This window comes from Tursiops truncatus, chromosome 4, assembly GCF_011762595.2.
Source record: "Tursiops truncatus isolate mTurTru1 chromosome 4, mTurTru1.mat.Y, whole genome shotgun sequence".
NCBI lineage: Eukaryota > Metazoa > Chordata > Mammalia > Artiodactyla > Delphinidae > Tursiops > Tursiops truncatus.
The window spans coordinates 30779293-30799935 of record NC_047037.1 but is presented as its reverse complement, the minus strand read 5'-3'; the positions used below and the strand labels follow the sequence as shown (position 1 = coordinate 30799935).

At 37.8% G+C, this 20643-nt stretch overlaps 1 protein-coding gene across 6 annotated transcripts in view; it reads left to right on the top strand.

The window, feature by feature from the left end:
* Positions 1-20643, top strand: part of PPP2R3A (protein phosphatase 2 regulatory subunit B''alpha) — a 224484-nt gene that overhangs the window by 129592 nt on the left and 74249 nt on the right. For 5 of the 6 annotated variants that reach the window (XM_019934215.3, XM_019934213.3, XM_073803800.1 and 2 more), the window contains 3 exons: positions 2762-2836; positions 10644-10730; positions 14837-14993. In XM_019934215.3, coding sequence (XP_019789774.1) covers positions 2762-2836; positions 10644-10730; positions 14837-14993 — 319 coding nt within the window. Of the gene's footprint in view, positions 1-2761; positions 2837-10643; positions 10731-12859; positions 13603-14836; positions 14994-20643 lie in introns of those variants that run through there. The other variant, XM_073803801.1, reaches the window with a different exon arrangement.

Here is a 20643-nt window from a genome sequence, read left to right as displayed (position 1 = left end):
TTCAAAAAAACAAACAACCCAATCCAAAAATGGGCAGAAGACCTAAATAGACATTTCTCCAAAGAAGATATACAGCTTGCCAACAAACACATGAAAGAATGCTCAACATCACTCATTAGAGAAATGCAAATCAAAACTACACTGAGGGGCTTCCCTGGTGGTGCAGTGGTTGGGAGTCCACCTGGGGAGTCCGCCTGCCAATGCAGGGGACAAGGGTTCGTGCCCCAGTCCAGGAAGATCCCACATGCCGTGAAGCAGCTGGGCCCATGAGCCATGGCCGATGAGCCTGTGCGTCCAGAGCCTGTGCTCCACAACCGGAGAGGCCACAACAGTGAGAGGCCCGCGTACCGCCAAAAAAAAAAAAAAAAAACCTACACTGAGGTATCGCCTCACACCAGTCAGAATGGCCTTCATCAAAAAATCTACAAACAATAAATGCTGAAGAGGGTGTGGAAAAAAGGGAACCCTCTTGCACTGTTGTTGGGAATGTAAATTGATACAGCCACTACGGAGAACAATATGGAGGTTCCTTGAAAAGCTAAAAATTGAGCTACCATACGACCCAGTAATCCCACTACTGGGCATATACCCTGAGAAAACCATAATTCAAAAAGAGTCATGTACCACAATGTTCATTTTAGCACTGTTTACAATAGCCAGGACATGGAAGCAACCTAAGTGTCCATCAACAGCTGAATGGATAAAGATGATGTGACACATATATACAATGGAATATTACTCAGCCATAAAAAGTAATGACACTGAGGTATTTGTAGTGAGGTGGATGGACCTAGAGTCTGTCATACAGGCTGAAGTAAGTCATAAAGAGAAAAACAAATACCATATGCTAACACATATATATGGAATCTTAAAAAAAATGGTTATGAAGAACCTAGGGGCAGGAGAGGAATAAAGATGCAGATGTAGAGGATGGACTTGAGGACACGGGGAGGGGGAAGGGTAAGCTGGGACGAAGTGAGAGAGTGGCATGGACTTATATATACTACCAAATGTAAAGTAGATAGCTAGTGGGAAGCAGCCGCATAGCACAGGGAGATCAGCTCGGTGCTTTGTGACCACCTAGAGGGGTGGGATAGGGAGGGTGGGAGGAAGCTGCAAGAGGGAAGAGATATGGGGATATATGTTTATGTATAGCTGGTTCACTTTGTTATAAAGCAGAAACTAACACACCATTGTAAAGCAATTATACTCCAATAAAGATGTTTAATAAATAAATAAAGTAAACACCACTATATCAATGCCACAGTCAGTTTCCGTCAATGGCTGCTGAAATCTGTGGGCACAAGTTTTCAGAGAAACAGGATATTAGCAGTGTCTTAAAGTATCTCCCCCATGATATTTATCAGTTATTAAATGGTAATAAATTTATGGTGGCAACCCAGCAGATACCACTTTAACCAAGTGTGTTCTAAAATTAACACAAGTTGTAAAACATATCAGCATCACATACTCCTTGTAAGACTGAAAAGGACACAACATCACTTCTGTGGTATACCCATTAAAAGTGTGTAACTTTAATGATGAGGAAATACCAGACAATGCCACATTGAGAGACATTCTACAGAATAACTAACCAGAACTCATAAAGTGTCAGAATCATGAAATAAAAGGAAAGACTGAAGAACTGCCACAGATTGGAAGAGACCAATGAGACACAAGAACCAATGCAGTTAGGATGCTGGAACAGAAAAAACAGATTAGGGGAAAAGCTGGAAATTTTTGAATAAGGTCTGTAGTTTAGCATTACATCAATGTTCATTTCCTAGTTTTGATAATTGTACTATGGTTTGTAAGTTGTTACCATTATGGGAAGCTGGGAGAAAGATGTAGGAAATCTCTCTATAAAATTTTTGCAATTTACTGTAAGTCTAAAATTATTTCCAAATAAAATTTAAAGAAATAGTAAGGTCCATTGGTTTTAGACTGTATTGGTAGGTATGAATAGCTAACTGCTCTGAAGAAACAAAGGAAAGAGATATAACTGATGTCTGTCCATTCATGACTAGCCAATTAATAGATTATATCTATGTTAGCATTGCTGTTGCCTCTGGTTATTAAATTAACAGTAATTATCTCCATTAGGTTCTCTAGGCTCATTCAAAGTGCTTTTAAAACCTAATTAGAAAATAAAAACAGTATTTCAAGGATTTAATATTCTAATAGTCTTCCATGAGAACAAAATATCAGATTTTAAAATAAATAAAATCCTAAATTGGAAAACAAATTTGTCAACACAGTTATTTTGATGAACATTAGCTGGTTCATAGAACTTAACATAGATTTAAAGCTATTTGGCTACAAGGCTATTTTTTTCCCCCAAAATTTCCCATGTCTGTAGTTTGAGAAAGAATCGTTCTAGTGGGCTTGTGTCTATCATCCTTTCTGTGTAAATTTCACTTAGCAATCCCTACCAAGATCTGTGGGATGAATTTCCCGGAAATGCATGTTAGAATTACAGTATGTACCTGTAAGACATTTGATTCATAAATCACCAAATATAGCTAAATTAAAATTTTAACTTTTTATTGACATATACTGTGAAAAAACACACATAAGTATGCTTGTGAAATATTTGAATTTAATAAAGTACTAATTAAATTTTAAGTACATTGTTCAATATTCTGAAACAGCGAGTTTGCTCAACTGGCAAGTATTCTACAAGAGGGAAAAAAATTCTGTAGGTGTCTTGGGGTTTTTGGGGGTATGTTTGTTAATTTAGTTTGGTTTTGTTCTTTTTCAGGATGTGGTAGATACACATCCTGGCCTCACGTTCCTGAAAGATGCTCCAGAATTCCACTCCCGCTACATCACCACGGTAGGCCGAGTCCCTTTTTGTCTTAATATAACTCTATAAGTCTCCTTTTTGTCATTATCTAGTATCCAGGCTTTCAGATCTTTATGCAAAATGGGCTATAATGATTATTTTAAGTGGAAGGAAGTAAAATTGAATTAATTATTTCTATCTATTTGCCTTCTTATATGTGTCCAGCGCTTAAGAGGTCTCTTGTATATAAAATTTAAGTGATATGCTCATTCGGTCTGGTATTATGAGGTATACCTTTTGCTGTATCATTAATATTGATACCCAGTTGATCTTTAGCATTTGCAAATAATACTGAAAAGAATCTTCAACATCCTTTTCCAAAAAAAGATGTATCTATAGTGCCTCAAAGTTAGAACTGAAATGATAATGAAAAATAGATTGTATGTAATCAGAAAACAAATCATGTAAGAATTTAAAATAACATGATCACAATCTCCTATTTTGTGGGGTGTTCTCATTCCATGTTTCTCATACACAGCCTCATTTGGTCAGTCACAGGCAGGGCATGCAGTATGAGTGAGAGCACACAGGCCTACAGCTCACACTGCAGCCACACCAGGCATTCTCTGCCCTAGCTTCCAGATTATCTTTGGAAGAACTCCACAGCTGAACCAACCTCAGGGCACACCTCACATTCACAGCCATACCCGGGGGAGATGATCCCTGCCTCTGGTAAATAGAACAGTCTCCTCTGAGGAAGGCCCTCTCATTCTTAGGGCACTTTTTGTTGGCTATGAATTTGTTGGTTTCTGTTGAGTTACAGAATACCACCATTCTTTTTCTACTGTAGGAACTTCATTATTTGCTTTTACATTGATTCTCTTCTGTCATAAAACTTTATAAGACTTTATTTGAACCATAAGGTGTCACTGTCATCCAAGACTATCTCAGAAGTTATTTTTGCCTGTTAACCACAACACTCTACTAAACTACCTCTACTACAATCACCCTGGCCCAGCCACTCATCCTTGTTTTTCACATGGATTCCTTCTAATTGGTCTCCCTACTTACACCCTCATTGCCCTACAGTCTAGTCTCCACAAAGCAGAGTTATCCTTTGAAAATATAAGTCAGACCATGTCACTCCTCTGCTCAGACCCTCCAGTGTTTCCCCATCTCATCACTCTGCTTCAGCAACAACAGCCTGCCTTCTCTCTGTTCCTGGAATAGACCAAACCTGCTTCTGCCTCAGGTGCTTTGTTCTTACTCTTTCCTCTGCCTGGAATGCTCTTCCTACAGATTTCCACATGACTCACTCCCTCACTTCATCCAGATGTGTGCTCAGACATTCCCTTCTTAGTGAGACCTTCCCTGATCACCCTCTGCCTTCTTCACCCTTCTTCTCCCTGTCCCCTCCCTCTACACTTCTGTTCCTTTGTTCTGCTTTATTTTCCTTCTTAGCGCCTATATCACTGATATGTAATTTTTTTGTTTATTGTCCATCTCCTTCTCTATAACATAAACTCCATGAGAGGAGGGACTTTGTCTATATTTAGATGTTGCTATATCTCCAATACCTAGAATAGTGCCTGGCACATAATAGATACACAGTAAGTATTTATTGAGTGAATAAGTGAAGTTATTCATGCTTAAGAATTCTATACATAACCCTGGTTTCAATTCCAATAGGAATTATTGGGTTCTGATTGCTGACTGTTCTATAAACTAAGGACGTATTAATAGTATATTAGAATCTCAAGAATTAGAAAAGATGTTAAAGATAATCTAGTCCAACCTTCTACCAATTCAGAGAATGCTGTCTACAGAGCAACCTTTTATTGGAATTTGTTCTTAGAAAAGATATTAAAGAACAGAATTATAAAAGAGATAAATTTTCCTTCTATACACTTTCTAGTTTGGTATTTATTGAAGAATGATCGCTGGACCTATGATGGTCTATAGTCATCTAGCAAGTGGCCCCCAGGAAGTTTTAGGAAGAGTGCAAAGCCATGAAACCATTTTGTTCGCATATAATTCACATTTTCTGAGAAATGCTAGTATGTTAGTCGTTGAACAAAAAGAACTACATAGGTCAATTAACAGGATCCAATTAATTATTGCTGCTGACATATTTGCATGGTATTTGCATATTATTGTTTACATTTCTTAAATTTGTGCTTTATTGTTAGTATTATGCTGCTTTATCCCCAGTTCACAGAAATGAATCCAGTATAGCTGATTCACTTTGTTGTAAGCAGAAACTAATACAACTTTGTAAATCAACTATACTCCAATAAAAATTTTTTTAAAAATGAATCCATTGCTCAGTAGTAGTCATTAAAGTGTAAAATACTTGTGAAATAATGATAATGGGGCAACTCAAAACATCATAACGTAAGTAGTAAATAAGATCTAACTGAGAATACAGAATGTGAATCTGTATGTCCTGAGATAAGTGTACCTACTGTTGTGATAATCTCATACTACCCTCCAAAACAGAAAGATGCAAATTAAAAGCATCATACTGAATACCTAGAAACAATTTTATTGGACTGGTTATCTGTTCTACCCAGTGCCTTTTCTATTACGAAATTTGGTCAGATAATGACATGAAGTCATTGAAAGTTTTAGGTTATTTCAGAGTACAGTGAATTTTTCTATAAAAAAATACAAAATAAGCTTTCTAGTATGAAATTAATTAATTTTGTGGCATAGAAGTAACCAAATTAGAGAAGTGTCATTCTCTACCCTGCTCATGGCAAAGATAACAGTATTTCCAAGAAACTTACAAAGATCAGCCTCAGAATTAATGACAGATATCTCAAAAAAAGCAAAATTAATTTATCATATGACCCTATTGAATATATACTCTCAGTGGCATACAGTATAGGACAATTAACATATTTTGTTTGCATGGTAGAGTTATTCAGTTATTTCACTTTACAGTTGGAAGAAACTGCTTACACAGTGTATGACTCAAGTATTAGCTTATGTGTGGCACATATACAATGAAGAAAATTTGGGCAACTTTTATTTCCCATTTATCACTGAAAACCTATGCTACAGGAAAAGACTTTTTATTTGTTTGTTTAGTTAAATATTTTGTCAGCTGTTTTAGAATGGAAAGGCAGAACACCAAATTTACATATAGCAAAAAAGGACATCACTACCTAAATAAGGGATTATACCCAGAGTCACTCCACGTTCTCCTTTATTTCCAGAGAAGAGTTGGCAAGTGAGAAATAAGCCTCTTGATATCAAATGAAAATGAGAATTGGAAGTACCAGCAAATTGTAGCCCTTGAGTTTGCAGGTTTGCATACCATGCAAAGAAATTGCCAGTGAATAAGGCTCTGCTTATCCTTACTGGCATATGCTGACTTTTGAGGAAAGAGGTACTCATGTGAGGTTTTAAAATTAGTGATAATATTGAAAATACTTCTTTGTGATATTCGTGCTGGCAGTAAAGATATTTCTGTGGCTTGCTCAGATGGTGTCTTAGTGGTGTATTCAGTGTCTTGATTGGCCTGAATCTATCACTCCAGGCTGAAATGTCAGGATTTTCGTTGTTGAGGACAAGGTAGTGATATTTCCTAAAATGGCTAAACTGGTGGAAACTGCTCATCACTAATAGCTTAACTCTTTCCCCTTGAGAACGTTTCCTCTTGACAGAGAAAGAAATCATTTTTATTAGATAGTTTTGTTTAAGTCCAAGTTCTGCAGAAGACCATGAAGAAATACTTTTCAGAGCCATAGTAACTAGAGTGGATCAGTAACCCATTCACACACACACACACACACACACACACACACACACCGCCTAATAGAAGAGCCAGGCTTCCAGCATTGAGTTGTTCATGTGCATTAAAGTCATCTACAAAGAGCAATCTCTCTGTAATTTCTGTGTCTGCATTTGATCTGCTTATCAAAAACTCTGACAGAACCACCAAACACATACTTCTATTCCTGGTGACCTCTACTTGTGAATTAGAGGTTTCCACTTCAGTAGATATAAAGAAAAAGAAAGGAGACTGACTTACAATTCAAATTGTCAAGTTGACTAGAGATTCCTTGGTGAAAAATTATCAAATTTCATTTCTCTCACTGATAGTAAACAGTTATTCTTAGTATTATTAATTTTTACATTTTTTTGATATTTTTAAATTTTTGATTAATTTCTTTTTAAAAACTTAAAACTGGTAGACCAAAAAAGTTAGGGGGGAAAAAAACAACTGTAATTAATGTAGAACCAGCAGTTACATGCTCTCACCACTAGATGGTGCCCCTACCTCGATAAGCTAAAATGCTGAATCAGTTGTGTGGAAACCAATAAATGTGCTGATGTAAGGGGCCACTGAATAAGGAGATTTAGGCTATGGAAAAATGGAATACAGGTACATTTTATTACAGTATGAGACAAATAGGTTAGCAGAGGCTAAAAATAGGAAATTACTTAACATTCAAAATGTTTATGAATTTTAAAAATTCTCTCAAAAGAACAAAAGATGAAGAAAAGAATAAAATAAAAATAAATACAGATTAAAGTTTTATAATTTTAAGTGTTATATAGTACCTCCATAAGTAATATAAAATATTTGAGGGGTATATATATACAAAATTTAGACAGACAGGAAACTTAGACTTTAATATAAATTTACGTTCAAGATCAAGAAATAAGGACAAAAATCTAATAATGTGCAACAAAGAAAAGTTTGGTGTAATAATATGTATTGAAATTGACTTTAACTTGAGAGCGAAGACATGGAACTATGATAAGAGATATTCTTAATTTTTATTTTCATATATATAATTTCTGGCCTAAAATCCTCCATCTTTTTTATAGGAACTTTTGTGAAGCTAGTGCTAAAAATACAGTGTTGAATAAAACACATTCTCTGCCCTGAAGCACCTCACTCAGAGTCTGAGTGACTGGGGCCAGTAGAGAAGTTGTAGACACCAGCTAGTCCCAGCTCCCACCTAACACGGAATCCTGTGAGCTTCTGCCTAAATAATTGTGGTGAGAAGAAACCTCACTACTTCATACAACCCATTGCTTCATAAGGCTAATGTTAGGAAACTCTTGTTTACATTGAAGCATTTCTAACCAGTAAGGGCATTTCTATCCAGTAATTCTAGTAGTTCCAGTTCTATTTCTACCCTCTGATGCAGTACAAAACAAATCAACTTCTTATTCCACCTGATAACCATTCAGATCATGGTCACATCCATACTGTAGTCTTATTTTTTCCTCAAGAGTAAACACAACTACATTAGTAGTATCTTTCACAATAATTTTGTATACAGTTCCCTGTTTTATATTTTCTGTACATCTTATATGCAATCTATCTATAAATCATAGACAACAGTACTGATTTTATGTAAAATATTAATTAGAGAACTTTCCTAGGTTAGTATCCATCTGCTGTTCAAAACTCTGGATAGAGTTATTCATATGGATAGCTATGAATCCAACCCATATGTCTCTATCACGAATATAACATGAAAGTCTTTGTCACACAGCTTTCCAATCTCATTAATTTATCAAGCAATTTTCCAAAGAAGATATACAGATGGCCAACAGGTACATGAAAAGATGTTCAACATTACTAATCAGGGAAATTCAAATCAAAACTAAAGTGAGATATCACCTCACACTTGTTAGAATGGCTATCATCAAAAAGACAAGAAATAACAAGGATGTGGAAAAAAGGGAACTCATGTGCAGTCTTGGTGGGAATGTAAATTGGTGCAGCCAATGGAGGTTCCTCAAAAAAACTAAAATAGAATTACTGTATGATCCAGCAATTCTGCTTCTGGGTATTTATACAAAGGAAATGGAAACAGTAACTTGAAAAGATACATGCACCCCTGTGTTACTGTGTCATTATTTATAATAGCCAATAAATGGAAACAACCTAAGTGTTCATCCACAGATGAATGGATAAAGAAGATGTGGAATACAATGGAATATTGCTCAGCCATAAAAAAAGAGTGAAATCCCGCCATTTGCAACACCATGGATGGACCTTGAGGGCATTATGCTAAGTGAAATAAGTCAGAGAAAGACAAATACTGTATGATATAAATCTTAAAAAAAAAAAAAAAAGAACGCTCACAAACACAGAGAACAGATTGGGAGCTGCCAGAGGCAGGAGGTGGGGAGAAGGGAATCAAAAGGTATAAACTTCCAGTTGTAAAATAAATTAGTCATGGGGATGTAATTTACAGCATGGTGACTATAGTTCATAATACTGTACTGAATATTTGAAAGTTACCAAGAAAGTAAATCTTAAAAGTTCTCATCACAAGAAAGAAAAATTCTGTAACTGTGGAAACGGATGTTCACTAGACTTATTGTGGCGATTATTTCACAATATATACAAATATCAAATCATTATGTTGTACACCTAAAACTAATATAATGTATGTTAATTATACCTCAGTTTTTTAAATTATCATGCAGTTATTGACCACCTGATGATATAGGCAGAGCAACATATCAGGCACTGGGATGCAAGTGAAAAGAGATCAGGTTCCTTAGAATTTGGAGGTGATGACAATCAGGTGTACCTGTGTTGAGAATATAACCACAGGATGACCGAAGGAGACTCAGGTGACATCAGGAGCACAGAAGACAGCTCGACCCAAGTGCCTGTGCTGGGGCTTCCTATGGAGTTGGTAACTGAGCTAGATGCTGAAGGGTCGGGGGGAGTTAGCACTGGTAGCGAGATGGGGTGAGGCGTGCCGGGCAGCACAAGTCTGGACCTTCATCCTGAGGCTACTTTTTTCCTGTTATTTTTGGGAATCACTCTCTTTGATAAGGAATCCAGAAACAGAATAGTGGTTTGGTTCCTCATTAGGCCTACTCTTAGGATAGATGTCCAAATGTCTTCTCTTTTTTGTTCTTCTTGCACTAAAATAGCCTAAAAAGGGGATCTAACCTCTTCTATGATTAAAAACCACCAAGGTTACAGGATTTCCATATCATTAGATAATCAAAACTAAAGCCGAAGTACTAAAAAAGCTGCTTAACTGCTCTTCTCACCCTTGCTTCCTTTCGAAGAAGAAAAGAAAAAAAAGAAAAAAACCCTAATAGGTCAAGTGCAAATTAAATGGGTGGAAATAACCCCAGGTAAAAGTGTTAAGAATGCACTGTGGCCTCCTACCTCCAGGATTGCAGCCTGTCTTCCTTCTCCAGTCCTCCCCTACACAACAGCACATACATCCTCAATTTCAGACACCTTTGCTACCCATCCTCCTTCTCTCCCATCTTGTCCAGGGTCTTCTCCAGAGTTTCACCTTTGTTAAACTTATTAAAACACTAGTTAGTAACAAAACTGTTCATGCCTAAATAAGGACTCGGGATATAAACTATCCCAGATGTATCTGAGTTTCCACAGAGAGTTCAGAAGTCTTCAAAACTCCAATGGATAAGGCTATAATAACCAGAATATGCCCTCTTGAATCATACCATGTTGGCAGCCATTCTTCTGACCCAGTAATTGTTAAGCCACCCCAGTGCAGATTTCCCACCTCATATGCCTTCCAGAAACATCTAGCCTAATAAGCACTACTTGAATCCCTATATGAGAGGTAAAAATGAAAGTGACATGTAGGCACCTGGGAAATGCCGACTTGTGAGCAAAGAATTTTTTTATTCTCAGAATTATAAGGGCAGATGCAAACTATATGGATGTAGACTTTTGTAATATAGTATTAATTTTTACTAGAAATTACACTTGATATAATCAAAAGGCCAAAACTTAGCTTGGTTCAAAGAATGTTCATAAGATGGCCTTTGATAAAGTAATAGATATCTTTAATGTTTTTATTTGGTTTTGTTTTCCTTTTGGAACCAGGTTATTCAGAGAATATTCTACACAGTCAACAGATCTTGGAGTGGAAAAATTACTGCAACAGAGATAAGAAAAAGCAACTTTTTGCAAGTATGCCTCTCATTGAAATTCATACATAAGGAGCAATTTAAATAATAATCTTACTTCATTTAACAAATATTTGAGTGCTTATTATGTGCAAAGCCCTGTCACTACTTTCAGTCGTTAAGCAGTTATCAGATACCTGGAAGGTGTTGGGGGAACAAAGATGAATAACAAGAAATTTTTGCATCAGGGCATGCACTGTGGAGCAAAAGAGAAAAGGGCACAGACAGCCACACCTGACTTGAAAAATTCCACGGAAATATATCATAAACATGCAGTGAAGGCTTCACAGTAGGACTGGCATGTGATCTTGACCTTAGAGATATCAGGAGTTTACCAAGATAAAGAAATCAAAAGAAAAGGGGATTCCAGATAGAGGAAGCAGCATAAACAAAGGCCCAGAAGCATGAAAGTGGCCCGTTCAGGAACTGCAGAACAGTCTTAAGTGGCCACAGGCTCCAAGGAGAGTGACCAGTGATGAGGCCTGAGGGGTGAGACAGGGCCAGGTTGGGAAGGGCCTTGCAAAAGAAATGGAGGAATTTCAACTTGTTCCTTTTAGCAGTGACTCTTTATCCATCTCCTGCTAGAGAAAAATACTAAAAATTCCTTTTAAGAAAGAATGCATTTCATTCAATTATTTTATTTATTTTACCAAATGAGAAAGTACTGACCACTAGTGGGAGCCTTTAACCGAGGCAATCTTCATGCCTGATTGTTCAAGATCTTCTATTAACCTAAAGAAAGTAGAATTGGTCACACTTGAAAGGAAATGAAATATTTTACTTTAAGTAAATCATACTAAATGAAGCTTAAGCAAATAATACAACCTTATTTACACCCTGTTTTTCCCATCTTCATCTGGGACAAAGTAATGAAGACTTGGCAAAATTAGCAAACCATAATAAATATGCAAACACTTTTTATTCTAATAAATGAAAAGTCATCATCACGGTCATTATTAATATTTACTGAACACCTGGTGTCTGCCTGGGCTCTCAAGAGGTAATGTGGTATGGGTTGAGATGGCAAGAATTCCATTAAAAAGGCCTTCCTTACACCTTAAGAATGATAGGGGCTTCCCTGGTGACACAGTGGTTAAGAATCTGCCTGCCAATGCAGGGGACACGGGTTTGAGCCCTGGTCCGGGAGAATCCCACATGCCGCAGAGCAACTAAGCCTGTGCGCCACAACTACTGAGCCTGCTCTCTAGAGTCCCATGAGCCACAACTACTGAAGCCCGCATGCCTAAAGCCTGTGCTCCACAGCAAGAGAAGCTCACACACTGCAACAAAGAGTAGCCCCCACTACCCACAACTAGAGAAAGCCCACGTGCAGCAACAAAGACCCAATGCAGCCAAAAATAAATTAATTTTTTAAAAATGATAATAATCCCTCACATTCCTGAAGCACATTAGAGTTTTGTATTTCTAGATCATTATTATAATCCATATTTTTTTTACTGATGGTAAAATTCATATGGTTGAATGACTTGGATAAGATCACACAGCAAAATAAGTGGTTGAACTCGAAATAGAACTCAAGTGTTCTGCTTCCCTCTATTTTCTTCCCTACCCCTCTCCTTAGTCTTCCTCTTAGTACATGAAGGTATGCTCATAAAATATTCAAATAACATAAACATATATAGAATAATAAGCAGAGGTCACTATCTCTTCACCCTGCCATTTCACTCCCTTTACCAGAGGGAACCCATGTTATCTGTGGTTTTATTCCTCTGTATATGTGTGTGTGTGTGTGTGGAGTATATATTGTATGTGTGGAGCATATAGTTTTGTTCTGTGTGGCTGCTTTTTTGAATTATTTTTAATATGTGAGACCATACTTATTATTCTGTTAACTTTTTTTAACTTAACAGTATGTATTGATGTTTTTTCATTTCCATTCATATAAATCTATCTCATTCCTTTAACTATTGTGTAATCTGGCATGGCTGTACTGTAATTACATACTTCTCTACTGAAGATGTTCAATTCGCTTTCATTATCTCCCTATTACAATAATGCAGTGAACATCCTTATACTTTCCTCTTGTGTGTATATGAGTAAGAATTTCTCTAAAATAGAGTACTGGAGGGAAAATCCTGGATCAAATGGCATGTGCTTTTTTTTTTTTTGCAGTACGTGGGCCTCTCACTGTTGTGGCCTCTCCCATTGCGGAGCACAGGCTCCGGACGTGCAGGCTCAGTGGCCATGGCTCACGGGCTCAGCCGCTCCACGGCATGTGGGATCTTCCCGGACCGGGGCACGAACCCATGTCCCCTGCATCGGCAGGCGGAGTCTCAACCACTGCACCACCCGGGAAGCCCGGAATGTGCATTTTTAATTTGATAGATCCTGCCAAGTTACCCTACTAAATGCCTGCACTAGTTCATACTTAAATGTACATACTCACCAACAGCAGAAGTTATTCATTTTTTTCATTTTATGACAGTCCAGTAGATGAAAATGAGAGCTCCCTGCTTCTCAAGATATTTGTTTTATTGTACATATTCTGTGTGTACATTTATACACATTAAAGAGCATCTTATTAAAAAAAACATTACAAGCAAGTTTGGAAAACAGAAGAAAAAGCATATTTTACCACCCTAATAAAACTAATATTCTTGTATGTGTTCGTCTAGTCTCATTCATATGCATATTTGGATTTTAGAATATAATATAGTTCTTAATGTGTACAATCTTATATCCTGTATTTTGCACTTACCATGTCATGATTTTCCTTTGTTTCTATATAGACTTTATAATTTTTACTGGCTGCAAAATCTTTCATTGAGTGGCTTTTACCATAATTTGGAATTCAAGGTGAAAAACATTATAAGAAAGATGACTATTTCATAATACAAGAGTATTACTTTGATAAAAATTATTTTCTAAAATGTAAATACTGGAAATCCAAAATTCCATTTTATTTTCTTTTTAAGATTTAGCTAGTACATGTTTTAACCTTGCTTTTAAATTTTACTTCAGACTTCTCTCTTAATGGACAGCATATACCTAGATCTGCTTTTGGGGTTTGGGTTTTATTCTCAATCTGAAAATCTTTTAATAGGGAGATTTAACTCATTTACCTTTGTTGTGACTGTTGATATATCTTGTCTTATTTCTGTCATCTCACTTTGTTTTTTCTATTTCCTAAGTTTCCTTATGGTTTATCTTTTTTCTGACTCTTCCTAAAAACATCTTCATTTATCTGCCCACTTATATGATAATTTGGCTTATTATAAGAATTCTGGGCTCAAAAATCACTGTTTCTGGTGTTTTCCCTAGGGGCACACAGTGAGTCGGGGGAGACCGAGGCTTATTTCCAGCTCAGGGCCCTGCAGCTCTACCCTCCATGCCTTCTATGCCAGGCTACCCCACACTATCACAGTGGTATAAATAAGTCACCTTTATGGTAAATTTGATGCCATTACAAAACCAAACCCTGCATGTGGATGCCCACTCTTCATAATAGAATAGATAGAAGATCAGTCTTTTAACTTTGAAAAGTTAAAAGTAATGTGAGTTTATGGGCTTCCCTGGTGGCGCAGTGGTTGAGAGTCCGCCTGCCGATGCAGGGGACACGGGTTCGTGCCCCGGTCCGGGAAGATCCCACATGCCGCGGAGCGGCTGGGCCCGTGAGCCATGGCCACTGAGCCTGCGCGTCCGGAGCCTGTGCTCCGCGATGGGAGAGGCCGCAGCAGTGAGAGGCCCGCGTACTGCAAAAAAAAAAAAAAAAAAAAAAAAAAAAAAAAAGTAATGTGAGTTTATGGCCATGTAATTAAAAGTCTGTTGTCTGATTGTTCTGTGCTTGCTAGTCTGGGGACCTCTGATAGGCTGCAGTCCCCTTGGTGATAGCTCTTCCCTTTCCCTGCTTTTAAATCGTCCGTAGCATCTAAGTCTTTGCTAAGAATATTACAGAGCACGTAAATGCTTATAGGTTGATCAATTGATTAAAAGGTAGGATGAGGTTGCCTACTAAATTTCCTGGTTTGGTACCAAAACCAAAATTTTTAATTCAGTTTAGAGTAAAACTTAACTGGGATCTATATAATGGCCAAAGCTGGGTCTTCATATTTTTAAAATAAATTAATCCTTCTATTCATACCATTTCAGACTCTAGCACTTTTGGAAGAAGAGGAAGATATAAACCAAATCACAGATTATTTCTCCTATGAACACTTCTATGTTATTTATTGTAAATTCTGGGAACTAGATAGTGATCATGACCTCTACATCAGCCAGGCCGATCTGTCTCGATACAATGACCAGGGTGAGTGTTTCTATGGATGTTGACTTTACTATTTTGAAGAAGGCAAGAGTTAAATTGTGCTCATTCATTATGGGGAATTCCCGTTTCTTAAATCCTGTATCTAATCAAGTCCTCTTGAAAGGGCCAAGAATTTTTAAGTAGAAGTGAGTGAAGGTACTAATTTTTTATTTAGAAACCAGATTTAGGAGAAGGGGTTTGGAGGTAAGTAAGAAATTAGAGTCTTAGTTTTGATGAATGGGTGAGTCTTTATAGTGATGCTTATTTTCTGATGATGAACTGAATAAGAATCACATCTATGTAAAGTTTATTTGAAAGAGAATGTATATACACCTTTATAAATTCTCATTTTACAGTATTTATAAACAACCAAGGATGAAAATGATGTTTCTAACTTGCCAGTGTTTTAAAGGATTCAAAAAACCTTTTCTGGCATTTAGTTCTAGAAAAGGTATTTTCTCTGCAGGTGAATTTTGTGTGCTTTCTTTTGTCAGAAAACAAAAAATTACATATTACATGATATTACCCTTCTTACTTCATTTTGATCAGTAGTAAACTTAGAACCTGTTTCCTGCTGATTTAATATTCTTAACCAAGCACCAAGATACATTGATTCATTCTTCTCTCATAAGATTGTCCCTGTTCTGTTCTTAAATGTCTTCTCAGATACTGTGGATTTTTTTAATAAGCCCTTAGCCTTTTAGATGTAGCAAAGTACAAATCTTAAATAAATACTTTGAATTTTGCTTCTGATATTTGGTATATCTGTGACTAGTAGTATACATCTTAAGAAAAGGTTCATTCTATATGTCAGTTTTCATAGAACTTTCCATTTTAAGAAACAGAGTTCTAGCTCACAAAACTCAGGTGCCAACCAGGCATCAAGAGGAAATACTAAATTGTACTTATTTGATAAACAAGCATTTTAGTATTGTATTCTTCCTTCAAGTACAGATGTACCTCGTTTTATTACACTTTGCTTTATTGAATTTTGCAGATAGAGCATTTTTTACAAATTGAATGTTTGGGGCAGCCCCGCATTGAGCAAGTCTATCGGTGCCATTTTTCCAGCAGTATTTGTTCACTTCATGTCTCTGTGTCACATTTTGGTAATTCTCACAATATTTCAAAACGTTTTCATTATTGTTATATTTTTTATGGTGATCTGTGATCAGTGATCTTTGATGTAACTATTGTAATAGTTTTGGGGGACCATGAACCACACCTGTATGACAGCAAGCTTAATTGATAACTGTTGTTTGTGTCGGGCCTCCATATTCCCTGAGACACAACAATATTGAAATTAGGCAAATTAATAGCCCTACAGTGGCCTCTAAGTGTCCAAGTAAAAGGGAGAGTGGCACATCTCTCACTTTAAATCAAAAGCTAGAAAGCTTAGAGGGGAAGGCACGTTGAAAGCAAGGACAGGCTGAAAGCTAGGCCTCTTGTGCCAACAGTTAGCCAAGTAGTGAATGAATGTGAAGGAAAAGCTCTCAAAGGAAATTAAAAGTGCTATTCCAGTGAACACATGAATAAGAAAGTGAAACTGGGAATTCCCTGGCTGTCTAGTGGTTAGGACTTGGTGCTTTCACTGCCCGGGTTCAATCCCTGGTTGGGGAACTAAGATCCCACAAGCTGCATGATGTGGTTAAGAAAAAAAAAAGTGGAACAGCCTTGTTTGCTGATACGTAGAAAGTTTTAGTAGTCTGGATAGAAAAACACACCAGCTACAACATTCTCTTAAGCCAGAGCCTAATCCAGAGCAAGGCCCTAACTCTCTTCAATTCTGTGAAGGCTGAGAAAGGTAAGGGAGCTTCAGGAGAGAAGTTTGAAACTAGCAGAGGTTGGTTCATGAGGTTTAAGGAAAGAAGCCATCTCTATAATATGAAAGTACACGGTGAAGCAGCAAGTTACCCAGAAGATCTAGCTAAGATAATGAAGGTGGCTACACTAAACATCAGATTTTCAATGTAGATGAAACAGCTTTCTATTGGAAGCAAAAGCCATCTAGGACTTTCATAGCTAGAGAGGAGAAGTCAGTGCCTGGCTTCAAAGCATCAAAGGACAGGCTGACTCTCTCGTTAGGGGCTAATGCAATGCAGGTGGTGACTAAGTTGAAGCCAGCGCTCACTTACCATTCCAAAAATCCTACAGCCCTTAAGAATTATGCTAAATCTCTTCTGCCTGTGCTTTACAAATGGAACAACAAACCGTGGATGACAGCACATCTGATTACAACATGGTTTTCTAAATATTTTAAGCCCACTGTCGAGACCTACTGCTCAGGAAAAAAAGATTCCTTTCAAAATATGACCCTGATTGGAGAGGACTGGCGGTGTGAACACAGCATGAAGGGGTTAGTGCACCACGGCTAGCTGGGAGGGAGTCCGGGAAAAAGTCTGGACCTGTCGAAGAGGCAAGAGACTTTTTCTTGCCTCTTTGTTTCCTGGTACGCGAGGAGAGGGGATTAAGAGCGCTGCTTAAAGGAGCTCCAGAGACGGGCACAAGCCGCGGCTAAAAGCGCAGACCCCAGAGATGGGCATGAGACGCTAAGGCTGCTGCTGCCGCTACCAAGAAGCCTGTGTACGAACACAGGTCACTCTCCACACCTCCTTCTGGGGAGCCTGTGCAGCCCGCCACTGCCAGGGACCCGGGATCCAGGGACAACTTCGCCAGGAGAACGCACGGCGCGCCTCAGTTTGGTGCAATGTCCTGCCGGCCTCTGACACCGCAGGCTCGCCCAGCATCCACACCCCACCCTCCCCCCGGCCTGAGTGAGCCAGAGCCCCCGAATCAGCAACTCCTTTAACCCCGTCCTGTCTCAGCGAAGAACAGACACACTCTGGCAACCTACACACCAAGGCAGGACCAAATCCAAAGCTGAACCCCGGGAGCTGTGTGAACAAAGAAGAGAAAGGGAAATCTCTCCCAGCAGCCTCAGGAGCAGCGGATTAAATCTACACAATCAACTTGATGTACCCTGCATCTGTGGAATACCTGAATAGACAATGATTCATCCCAAATTGAGGAGGTGGACTTTGAGAGCAAGATTTATTATTTTTTCCCCTTTTCCTCTTTTTTTGAGTGTGTATGTATATGCTTCTGTGTGAGATTTTGTCTGTATAGCTTTGCTTTCACCATTTGTCTTAGGTCCATTTTTTTTTTTTTACTATTTAAAAAATTTTTTTTCTTAATTGTTTTTTTATTTTAATAACTATATTTTATTTTACCTTACTTTATTTTATTTTCTTTTATGCTCTTTCTTTCTTTCTACTTTTTCTCCCTTTTATTCTGAGCCATGTGGATGAAAGGCTCTTGGTGCTGCAGCCAGGAGTCACTGCTGTGCCTCTGAGGTGGGAGAGCCAACTTCAGGACACTGGTCCACCAGAGACCTCCCAGCTCCATGTAATATCAAATGGCGAAAATCTCCCAGAGATCTCCATCTCAACACCAACACCCAGCTACACTCAACGACCATCAAGCTACAGTGCTGGAAACCCTATGCCAAACAACTAGCAAGACAGGAACACAACCCCACCCATTAGCAGAGAGGCTGCCTAAAATCATAATAAGTCCACAGACACCCCAAAACACACCACCAGACGTGGACCTGCCCACCAGAAAGACAAGATCCAGCCTCATTCACCAGAACACAGGCACTAGTCCCCTCCACCAGGAAGCCTACACAACCCACTGAACCAACTTTAGCCACTGGGGACACACACCAAACAGAACGGGAACTACGAACCTGCAGCCTGCAAAAAGGAGACCCCAAACACAGTAAGATAAGCAAAATGAGAAGACAGAAAAACACACAGCAGATGAAGGAGGAAGATAAAAACCCACCAGACCTAACAAATGAAGAGGAAATAGGCAGTCTACCTGAAAAAGAATTCAGAATAATGATAGTAAAGATGATCCAAAATCTTGGAAATAGAATAGAGAAAATGCAAGAAACATTTAACAAGGACCTAGAAGAACTAAAGATGAAACAAGCAATGATGAACAGCACAATAAATGAAATTAAAAATACTCTAGATGGGATCAATAGCAGAATAACTGAGGCAGAAGAACGGATAAGTGACCTGGAAGATAAACTAGTGGAAATAACTACTGCAGAGCAGAATAAGAAAAAAGAATGAAAAGAACTGAGGACAGTCTCAGAGACCTCTGGGACAACATTAAACACACCAACATTTGAATTATAGGGGTTCCAGAAGAAGAAGAGAAAAAGAAAGGGACTGAGAAAATATTTGAAGAGATTATAGTTGAAAACTTCCCTACTATGGGAAAGGAAATAGTTAATCAAGTCCAGGAAGCACAGAGTGTCCCATACAGGATAAATCCAAGGAGAAACACACCAAGACACATATTGATCAAACTGTCAAAAATTGAATACAATGAAAACATATTAAAAGCAGCAAGGGAAAAATAACAAATAACACACAAGGGAATCCCCATAAGGTTAACAGCTGATCTTTCAGCAGAAACTCTGCAAGCCAGAAGGGACTGGCAGGGCATATTTAAAGTGATGAAGGAGAAAAACCTACAACCAAGATTACTCTACCCAGCAAGGATCTCATTCAGATTTGATGGAGAAATTAAAACCTTTACAGACAAGCAAAAGCTGAGAGAGTTCAGCAACACCAAACCAGCTTTACAACAAATGCTAAAGGATCTTCTCTAGGCAAGAAACACAAGAGAAGGAAAAGACCTGTAATGACAAACCCAAAACAATTTTAAAAATGGGAATAGGAACATACATGTTGATAATTACCTTAAATGTAAATGTATTAAATGCTCCCACCGAAAGACACAGACTGGCTGAATGGATACAAAAACAAGACCCATATATATGCTGTCTACAAGAGACCCACTTCAGACCTAGAGACACATACAGACAAAGTGAGGAGATGGAAAACGATATTCCATGCAAATAGAAACCAAAAGAAACCTGGAGTACCAATTCTCATATCAGACAAAAGAGACTTTAAAATAAAGACAATTAGAAGAGACAAAGAAGGACACTACATAATTATCAAGGGATCAATCCAAGAAGAAGATAAAACAATTGTAAATATTTATGCACCTAACATAGGAACAACTCAATACATAAGGCAAATACTAACAGCCATAAAAGGGGAAATCAACAGTAACACATTCATACTAGGGGACTTTAACATCCCACTTTCACCAATGGACAGATCATCCAAAATGAAAATACATAAGGAAACACACGCTTTAACTGATACAGTAAAAAAGATGGACTTAATTGATATTTATAGGAAATTCCATCCAAAAACAACAGAATACACATTTTTCTCAAGTGCTCATGGAACATTCTCCAGGATAGATCATATCTTGGGTCACAAATCAAGCCTTGGTAAATATAAGAAAATTGAAATTGTATCAAGTATCTTTTCTGACCACAACGCTATGAGACTAGATATCAATTACAGGAAAAGATCTGTAAAAAATACAAACACTTGGAGGCTAAACAATACACTACTTAATAACGAAGTGATCACTGAAGAAATCAAAGAGGAAATCAAAAACCACCTAGAAACAAATGACAGTGGAGACACGATGACCCAAAACCTATGGGATGCAGCAAAAGCAGTTCTAAGAGGGAAGTATATAGCAATACAATCCT